The sequence below is a fragment of the Trachurus trachurus genome, assembly GCF_905171665.1.
Source record: "Trachurus trachurus genome assembly, chromosome: 22".
Lineage (NCBI taxonomy): Eukaryota > Metazoa > Chordata > Actinopteri > Carangiformes > Carangidae > Trachurus > Trachurus trachurus.
In genome coordinates, this window is record NC_139907.1 from 27941670 (window position 1) to 27952238 (window position 10569).

Consider the following 10569-nt stretch of genomic DNA (forward strand, 5'->3'; position numbering starts at 1 on the left):
ACAAGAGACATCAAACATCAAAAACAAGCAGCACAATTACAGAATTAAGTTAATTGTCACAGGTGCAGCTGGTGACTAAAAGTTCTGAGATTGAGTATTTGAAGCAAGAAAGAGGGATGAGAGAGCCCAATCTCAGCCTGGCCTGTAGGTCATTCCACGACCATGGCCCAAAATGGGAGAGGGTCTTCATCCCTAACTCGGTCCTCATATGGGGGACCTTAAATCGCAAATCGCAATCTTAGAGTTGGCTCTAAGATTGTGTGTCAACTGGACAGCAATAAACTTAGAGCAGATGTAATTTGCAGCTTAAGTCTAATCCATCTGAGAAAGGAGTAAAGGAAATCAATGTGTTGAGACTGTACAGTAAATAATAGAAGCAATATTCTTCTTCTGACGCTGTTTCCATGGCTTCTGTCAGATTCTAGCAAAACTCTTCAAAAATAAAAAATAAACCCTTGTAGCTTCTAAAAGAATGTTTTCATCATAATCATCACCAACATCTTTTGACCCTCAGCAGTTAAGTTCAATAATTAACTACAGGCTACAGTATAATAAAGCCTTATGGGATCAAGGATCAGTCCAGGACAGTTCAGTATAAACACTCCTAAATGTGACAGTAAGTTATTACAGCAAAGATGGATTTGATCCAGTCATGATATCAGACACCCACTGTCAGTTCTCACTCCTTCTCCTGTCTTTGTGTTGTCGTGCTGTGGTATGGCGCGGCGTAGCATGGTATGGGTCATAAATTAATAATAATACATTTTATTTATACAAGGTTTTACAGCTCTCAAAGATGCTTTACATAAAACCAAATACAGAGGAAATAAAATACATAAATGCTCAGTGCAGAGAGGAAGAAAGAAAATAAATATGCGCATATGATGTGTGTTTTTTAGTCCTATGACAAAAATCACTGGCCCTCTGCACTGCTTTTTGTGCAGCCATGGGTGTATTGAGCTGCAGCACATATCCATACGCACTGCCACCTCAGGTCTGGGTGTGCCACCGCCGAGATTTGAATATCTGGTTTGGTCTTCTGAAATAGAGTAATCCCTGTAATTATTTGGGTTCTGACAAATAACAACCTGTCTGAACAACCCAACCTTGATGTATTTATCATATATAACTTATACGATCCATGAGTTGTCATCGTAAGTCGCTGCTCATGTTCAAAGCTGTTTAATTTGTTTTTTTTTCAAGCCTATACTATAATCCCGTCCTCTCCCTGCCACTGTGTTCTCTATAGGTGCAGTATGTCATCCAAGGCTATCACAAGAGGAGAGAGTACATCGCTGCCTTCCTCAGTCACTTTGGAATGTGAGTGTATTGCGGTCCACGCCCTCCGCTGCACTGTGATCACAACACGTGTTCTCACAGTACCGCTGTTTTCACAAGACGCTGCTGCAGGTGGGAAAAAAAAACCTGATCAAACTGTGCTCATATTAATGTGTGTGTGTGTATGTGTGTGTGTTGCAGGGGGGTGGTGGAGTACGACGCCGAGGGATTCACAAAACTCACCCTCCTGCTCATGTGGAAAGACTTCTGCTTCTTAGTGCACGGTAGGAAAACTGGAGAGACGCTCTGTTTGGAGATGCCCGTGCCGTTAGACCTTCAGCGTCCTCATCCTTCTTGCTTCTCCCTCTCTGCTTTTCTCTCCCTCTGTTGGTCTTCTGTTTGCAGTGGATCTGCCGCTGTACTTCCCCAGAGACCAGCCCACCCTCACCTTCCAGTCTGTGTACCACTTCACCAGCAGCGGTCAGCTTTATTCTCAGGTGCAGAAGTCGTATCCCTACAGCCCACGCTGGGACGGCAACGAGATGGCCAAGAGGGCAAAGTAAGTATAAGAGTCTGCAGAATGATGACTCCATATCTTTAAAGGGATATTTCAACATTTTGGCCCATTGCCATCATCCCTATAGTCATAGCAGTAGATTTGTTACCTTTAATTGTCGGTGCAAGCTGTTTTGAGATCGGCGGGGCAGACAAACAAGCTGCTCAGAGCTACGCTACGGAAGCTGATGGGATTTCTTGGTTTCCCTCATCAAACTCATAAAATACACAATCCAACAACTCCAAAACGCTCTGGTGGACAAGTTGTGACCTGCACATTCACCACGCTATGAGATAATAACAGAACGTCATGAGATGGAGTTGTTTCTGAGGTAAATAGCCGGTTTTGGAGTTGTTGGATTGTGTATTTGATGAGTTTGATGAGGGAAACCAAGAAATCCCTCTAGCCTTCGTAGCGTAGCTCTGAGCAGCTCACGGCTCTGCTCTGCCGATATAAAAACAGCTTGCACCAACAATTAAAGGTAACGAACCTACTCCTAAAACTATAGGGATTATGGCAATGGGCCAATTTGCCAAAATGTTGAAATATCCCGTTAAAGAAATAGGTAATTATTGCTCTCATATGTTGCATGTTCCTGTGTTTTATAAAAAGTGTTGGAATTTACCTATCAGAAGCATGAGGTTTATTATGAAGCGTATTGATTTGTCATTCAAATTTTGAAATAATATATTTGGGTCTAATTGTGATGGACTGTTTAGTTTTATTGTAGATACGTACATGTTTCCATGTCCCTCCAAAATACAGCCTGAGGCTTATCTGAGAGCAGAGACTGCTCTGTTGTGACACAAAGTTACATGTCCTGACCTTCACTGTACTAATAAGAAGAGCTTTACAATACAAAATACATTGCCATCTGCCTTTATAGAATATGGATCTTTCAAAAAGCAGCATCCTCCTGTAGAGGTCAAAGCAGCAGAAAGACTCTTCTATACTGCTCAGCCCATTGAAACCATCTACTATAACAAAGCCACACCAGGTCATCCATCAGAATGAGCAACATGTGCATTAGAGGCAGTGTAGCAGAACTGGTCCTCAGTGTGTGGACGGTGCTGCACATAAACCATTTGTTGATACTACCAGATTTGAACTCCACCCTCAGTCAACACAAACTGGCACAACCCCATACGAGTAAATCTATAGGCGTCAGCCACCGTTTGAACAGTGTGTGGCCACGGATGAATAGCTGCTGTAAATATTTGAAATATCTCAGCGACTATAGAAGGCAGCACATAATCTGCAGATTATCTCATTGTGTGCTTTATTCCTCATTCGCTCTGTTTTAGTTTCTCCTCTTAAAAACCTGCCGACCTCTTTGTCTCCCTTTGTCCGTCTGCTTCTGCCTTTCAGCTGACTGAAGGTTGTTTATTGTGGATGTTCTCACTATCACGTTGCATTCAGCACATCCACTGAGGAGATTTTGGAAACACTATTCCACAGTATTCAATATCCCAGTTTGAGTGCAAGTGCAATATCCAAATCAAACGAGCTGTTTTTTTTGTTTGTTGAGTTTTTTTTCTTCTGATAAAGGTTAAAGGGACAACGAGGAGTTTTGGAAAGCGAAGTGTTTTCACATTTATGAGCCTCCGCGCACCGTGAAATTCTTAGACCGGCGCAAGACAGACTCATGTTTTCATTCATCAAGAATTAAAGTCAGAGGTTGGAAGACGATCACATACCGTCGTAGTTCCGACCATAAACGGTGATACGGCGGCGTTATTCTCATGACTCACCACAAAACCGAAAGTAAAGAAACGCCGGTCGGCTCGACCAGCATTTCCACCACCACTAATAATAACAAAATAACGATAGAGACAAAACGATATATTTATAGAAAATGGGCCCATTAACAAGTGTGGGTAGCGGAGATTCATCCACATTAACGTGAGACTTTTTTATTGTCGCGGAATTTTTCGTTCTGCCGCTGGAGAAACTCCTTGTTGTCCCTTTAAATGTGTCACAATGTTGCTGTTCATTGTTCGCTCCCTAAGTGTTGCAGTGGTGCAGAGATGTGTCGACCTACAGATCATGTTCTGCACACGTAGAGGATGTTTGGCCAAATTAATGCAAATAATAAAATGTGCAAAAACAACAACAACAACTGAAATCACTACTGCAGTATCTGCCAGTTTAAGTGCAAAATGTTTTTGTGTGTGTGTCCTTCACAAACGGTGCTTTGACATGAACACACTGCAACACAGACTGAACACGCCACCTAAAAAAATACAAACATCTCATGGATGATAGTTTTTTTTTACCTCCTGATTTTCACAAGAAAAGCACAAGAGTGTGAACACAACACAGAGACGTGTGTGTGTGCGTGTGCAGCTGTAGAGAGTAAAGATGGCTTTCATCGGCTCTTTGATACACATTGTACTGGGGCTCAGACTGACCCAGTGAATTTGTTCGACGCTTTGAAGCAGTTGAAACACAATTATTGTCACATTTTGATGTTTGGTTTGCTCTACTCCCCCTGTGCCCCCCCCCCTCCTTTTCTCTCTCTGTCTCCCACCCAGGGCGTACTTCAAGAGCTTCATCCCTCAATTCCAAGAGGGAGCCTTTGCCAACGGGAAACTCTAGTGCTCTCTAGCTTAATGACATGCCTGGAGAGTTGCCTGTGGGAGTGTGTGTGTCTGTGTGTGTGTGTGTATGTATGCGAGTGTGTGTTTGTGCATGCCGCCGTCTACCTGTGTACAAGTACACACGGACGGTACAGTGCTTTGCACAAACGAACAGTACAATGAGGATGACGGCGTGCGTTGTTGCACGCAGACTCTGAATAGTTTGGCCTTGAAGCTGTTGCCTCTCTCTCAGAAACTTCACATGTTATTTCACTTTCAGAGGCTCTGCATCCTGCTACAGCTACTAACAGCCCTATAATCAGCATAGATAATGATTAGAAGGGAACTTTATTTTGAAAATAAACTCCAGACTCTGACAGCAGCGTCGTCTGACAAAGCTGTTCTGTACAATCTGTTTCACTGTGTCGTGTGAGCAGGTTGTTTGTTGATATGTAAACTATATGTAAACTACACTAACCACTCATAGAGCTGTTGTAGTGAGGATGCAAAACACCTTTGTTTCTGTTGGTCTGTCAGTCATTGGCTGTGCCGTCGCTGTTGAAATCATCTCTGATTGGCCTTTTATTTGTCATAATGTTGTGTTTTATTTGACGGTCTGAAGCCTTGTCAGCTGTTCCTGACAGGTCCAAGTTACTGTAATGTGTTTTGTCAGTTTCTACCCAGTAAAGAAGTGTGTCTCCTCTGACAGCGTGTCTTTGTTGTTTTTTTGTGTAGCTATTGGGCCGTTGTATTTATTAGGAAATTGATCAATTCACCCATTGTCAAGTCCCGCCCTCCACGATTACTGTTCCCAAGTTTGCAAAACAATGGTCACAAAAGGGTTAACTCCCATTGGAAACCATTGGAAATTAGGCAGATTTAAATAGCTTGTAAGGAAAATTTAAATTAAAGCAGAAGTAAGCGGAATATTTGTGTTAATATAAGTCTTAAATAGTTATATCTTCCGACGCAATCACTTATATAGAGTGTTTGGTCTGAAACACGGGTCTGTCAGTCACTCTGCTCTGCTGTAAGCCGAGGAGAAAACTTTCCTTGTATCCTACAACCTTTATCCAATGAGGAGAGAGAACGGCATAAAGGGGCGGTCCTCTCTGTGTGTGCAGCCAAGGGATGCACGTGAATGTGGTGACGTAGGGACGAGGGCGGGGACTGCTAACTCCATCAGCTGACAGGAAGTTAGCCAAAACAACCGGATCGCTTACTTCTGCTTTAACTTATCTGTCAGAAAAATGGTGTCCGTGATAGAAGACAGACGTGGCTAAACAGCGATTGAACGGGCATTACATGACATTTCCGAAAAGTAGTGAAAAATCATTGTTTTGGTCATTCACCATAGATAGCTTGGTAGCGACGCTAGCTAACGTTAGCTACTAGCTAACACTTAATCTCCACCAATCTCCCTTTTCTCCTCGTAAAACTTCACAAAGTTCAAAAGACATTAAGAACGGTAACGTTACGTTACACCTTTTAACCATACTGAAAAATTAAAAAGTAGTTTTTGCCCAAACATTGCTGTCTACCTCGCTCGTTTCATACGGTTTCATCCCAGGGTTGTCCAACCTTAGAACATTGCGCAACTGGTGACATGGGGAGAAGCGCTCTGATTGGTGGATCAGAAGGCCAACAATTACATAAATAATACTTGACCTGACTTTCTATGTAAACTGACATAATAAGAATGATACCCAATCAAATATCAAGGAAAATATCAAGCAGTCATCATCATCAGGATTCATCATTTAGAGAAATCTGTGGGTTTTTCACAGTTGATGAATGAAAACCTTGAGCTTCTGTGTAAATGTGTGTGCAAAATTTAATGACAATCCATCCAATAGCTGGTGAGATATTTCAGTGTGTTGGACCAGCTAACTGAGGTTTCCCATTCACAGGCCACACAGCTAATGTGGCTGAAAGCAGAAGCTGATATTCCTGGAAAAAAGAGACAAAAACGCCGCAGCATATTTTTTTTTACATATAAAAGTATTCTTAAATCACACCTGTCCATCATTATCCTCGTGTCCTCTTACTCTTCCAGTGAAGCTTCAAACCCCTCTCTGCCCTGCACTGCGGCGCATTTATAAACCGCAGAGATGATGTGAATTGGTGAAGGAGTGCTTTTGAAGGGCCCTGATGTTCTTGTGTAATATGGAGAGAGAGAGAGAACGACCCTGTGTGTGCACATGCCCATGCATGGATGTGCACATGCATGTGCTTGAGCGTGGCAGAGTGTGTGCTTGCTTGTTTTCATCATTAAATATGAGGGTCATAGTTAGGGGTCCTTCCTGGCCCGAGGCGCAGCCCTTTGCTATATTTATTGTTGGTAATGCAGCAACTGTCAAGTCTAATTGAGAACTATAGGGTGAATGTATCTGGGGCATTTAATAGCATCAAGGCTCTTAATAAAATAATTAAAAAGCAAGATTCTTTTTGTCTTTTTCACTGCCCCGCTCCATGTTTCTTGCTCTAACCTTTCCCGACCTGCTTTCAAAACATCTATGTTGTCAGCCGCGGGACGAGCTGCTCTCATTTTGGAGAGCTGGGGGGAGGAGGGAGGGGGGGAGTTCAAAGGAGGGGTAGCAGGATGATGGGTAGCATCTTTAACAAGCTTGAGCACAGAATGGTTTAAACTTGGCAGTCGACTCCAGACGTCATGACTGTGGATCCATCTGCACGTTACCTGGGAATCTAAACCTGTTGTACCTGAGTCCATGTAAATGAATGATCTATCTGACTGCAGATCAGATTGGAGTGTGCCACTTGTGCCAGCTTGGATCTTTAATCTAGAAAAAAAAAAAAGTATTCAGTCCTGAACTTTTCCCTCCGTCCTTGACGTTGACTCAAGTTGACATAAGCCCTTTAAAGTAACTTGTAAACAATTCCCTCCGAAGTGGCTTAAACGTCGCCGCGGCAGCACCGCTCAGGTCACATATCGTTAGCCTCCTCCCTCAAAAGTGTCTGCCTCCTGAACGCGGCTCACCTTTACACGCTCTTAAGCAACTTAACATGGATTTATCCGGTGTAATGATCCCGTGAAGGTGCTGCTCAAGGTACCTTTTGAAGATGCGTTCCTCAGCCCCCTGAATCACAGAGCAGAGGTCTGCCAACCCTCCCAGCTAATACTCCAAATCCACTAATCCGGCCGTCTTTAAGAGATCTCAACGGCAGTCGGATGGAATAATTAAAGGCTGGAATAATTAGCTTGGAATCTGTGGACGGGGGATGATTAAATTGATGAGTGGTTTTTTTTTTTGTCTTTTTTTTTTTTCGTGGTCCAGCTGAATTCACGCTTTGCTGGACTGGGACTGGAATTTAGGGACAATTGAACATGCAATGCTGGTTTTCCCTCGGAGGATGAACGGGCAATTGAGTCGTGGTGTCTTTATTTTTATTTTAGTCTTTGTTTGTCTACTGTTTCTTTTTTCTTGCATGACTGGAGGTGAGGAGAAGCCCCTCTCAGCCCGGGGGGGAGGGGGGGGGGGGGGGGGAGGGGGGGGGGGGGGGGGGGGGGTGGGCATGCTGGTCTCAGGACAGCTAACACAAACTAACAAAGAGTGTAGAGTGGAGGGCATGGCATGGGCCTGAGGACCGTGCCTCAGAGGCAGGTGTCCTCAAACATGAATATTAGCATTAGATTAACATTAACTGCTCTGGTGACAACCCTATAAGCAGCCGGCTCAGAGGCAGTAAGGACCTGCCAGCCCCGAGAACTGACAACTGTGTGAAACAGGATCACTTAAAGCTGGAGCACCTTCCCGGGCAATAACCCGGAGTTAGCTCTCGGCATCACTCACCCGGCTTCACCTCAGAAGTCGGAGGCCGGTTGCCAAACTTTTTTTTTTTTTTTGAAGAGAAGAGAAGGGAAAAGTATGTCGAAAGTGGACAAAAAGTTGCAGACGCCAGGAGTGAAACCAGAGAAGCGATAAGAGAAAAGGAGGCGAAGTGTGTGAGGGATGATTGAAAATCCTGAATCATCACCTCATGAGCTGAGATGGTAAACAGCCAGGGCAGCAGCAGCAGCAGCAGCAGCAGCAGCAGAGGGATGAGGTAATCAGAGGGAAACAAGGAGTCTCCAAAAGGCCTGGATATGTCAGAGAGCGCTGAAGGAGGACAGCTGCCTCGTTCCACATTGTTTACTTTATCCTCCTGTCACCGAGCGCCGAGCCGAGCTGAGCGGCCCCGACCGTCAGCCTCGCCCGCTGAGTCTGGCTCTCGTCTTCACGTCTCGTGCGGCAGCCCCCTTTGACTTTACATCTTCCTCCAGAAAAGACAAAAGACAAAACAGTTGGCTAAGTGAAAGAGGAAGGAGGAGGGGAGGAGGGGGGGTGAAATCACAAACTCTGACTGTGGGGTACTTTGTATTTTTTTCTGTAAGTACAAATTCAGAGTGACATATGGGGAGTTTTCCTCCCTCTCCCCCTCATCCCCCACCACCCTACATATCTTCAGCATGTTTGGAGGGATGGTGCTGCAGAGAAGCGTGTGTGTGTGTGTGTGTGTGTGTGTGTGTGTGTGTGTGTGTGTGTGTGTGTGTGTGTGTGTGTGTGTGTGTGTGTGTGTGTGTGTGTGTGTGTGTGTGTGTTAGGGGTGGATTTCAGAGGCTATGCAGCATTTGCGATGCAGCGTAGGGTTGTTGATGCGAGCCATGTTGAGGATGATGGAGCTGAGAGGCTTAACTAATTTTGGAAAGAGAGAGCAGGAGGAGGAGAGCGGAGGGGGGATTTGGGGCCTTTTGTTACAGCCTGTTTGATCTGGGAATTTCAAAAAAAAAAAAAAAAAAAAATGGCCCAGAGATGTCGTGAAAATGAGAGAATTACTGCTCGGGTCCCTCACTCTTCCTTTTTTTTTTTTTTTTTTCCTATATCAAACTCTAGTAACACAGGATTTCTAATGCACTCCCAAGTCAAAGCAGCAGATATCCCCCCCCTCCCCTCCCCTCCGACCCACCCCACTCCTTGCTTACAGATAATAACTGGATCTAGTTAAACCCTGATTGTTAATTGCTAATTACTCCTGGTACACTCTGAAGCCAGGAGAGCGTAGCTAAGCTCATCATGAGTCTTCGCTCTGGAGCTGCTAGGTTTCCCTGTTTTGTCTCGTTCCCGTGTTGTCGAGGCGTTCGGGATCAGGCTTGTTTTTCGATGGCTTTTGACAAGATAAAGACTGATTTTTTTTTTTTTTTTTTTTTTTGGGGGGGGGGTTCATTTCCCCCCCTCGGGTGTGATCATCACAGACACTTGATTTAAACCTTTCATGGGTTAAGTGAAACCTCCTGCAGGTGTTTGCTCTCTCACAGCTCCCTTACGTTGGGAAGCTGGTCTCAGTTCAGCGCTTGATTGTCATGAAAGATGAGGCTCAATTTACTTAAAAATGCTCAAACTGGCACCCCGTGTTTCCTCCACAGAGGCTTTTATAGGGAACGTTTGGCAACAATCACTTCACACACAGAGAGAGTTCTCATTACCAGCGACTTCCTTTACTTCATTTACTCCTCTCGTTACGGATGTGTTGTTTTCCTCCTCCTGCCTCTCATCCCCCACATTCTCCCCTCTCTGTTTTTTTTTCTTCCTTTCCTTCCCTCCTCCATCCCTCCATCCCTCCATCCCTCCACCAGCTACCTGAGGAGCTGTCAGTCTGGATTGCGGCGCTGTCGGTTCAGCCTGTCAGGCTGAGGGACGCGTTCTGATCAGCCGTGGACACTGATAGACCTGTCAGGTGAGATGACAGCCACGAGTGAAGACATGCGCAGACAGGTACATGTAATGTGACAAGACTCTTTCATCCCTCCTCCTCCTCCTCCTCCACCACCACCACCCCTTCCAACTTCCCTTCACTTCACTTTCTCCCCATCCAAAATAAAAAAAAAACAACGTATCCCTGTGTTTGGAAGCTGGGAGAGAGCACGAGGGGGACGAGCGTGTTTCCTGACGAGGCGAGGGGAACTTTTCTTTTGAGGCTGAGTGGATGTGATGCAGCCACGTGATGAGGTATGACCAGGGCTTCACTTTGGTCTCGTGTCAGCTCGCAGTGTGAATGTTGTTTCTGCACATGGTCTGCATGGGATTAGCCTCAGATTAACAATCCTCTACTGTCATCTTGACAATAGAAACTATCTATGCATCTGAATGTTATTGTCAC

At 44.7% G+C, this 10569-nt stretch overlaps 1 protein-coding gene across 1 annotated transcript in view; it reads left to right on the forward strand.

Moving 5' to 3' along the window:
- babam2 (BRISC and BRCA1 A complex member 2) overlaps positions 1 to 5202 on the forward strand; it is a 117518-nt gene extending 112316 nt beyond the window's left edge. The window contains exons 9-12 of the mRNA XM_083998212.1: positions 1250 to 1320; positions 1480 to 1562; positions 1684 to 1837; positions 4369 to 5202. Coding sequence (XP_083854338.1) covers positions 1250 to 1320; positions 1480 to 1562; positions 1684 to 1837; positions 4369 to 4432 — 372 coding nt within the window. The 3' untranslated portion in view covers positions 4433 to 5202. The remainder of the gene's footprint in view (positions 1 to 1249; positions 1321 to 1479; positions 1563 to 1683; positions 1838 to 4368) is intronic.
- The last annotated feature ends 5367 nt before the right edge of the window (positions 5203 to 10569 follow it).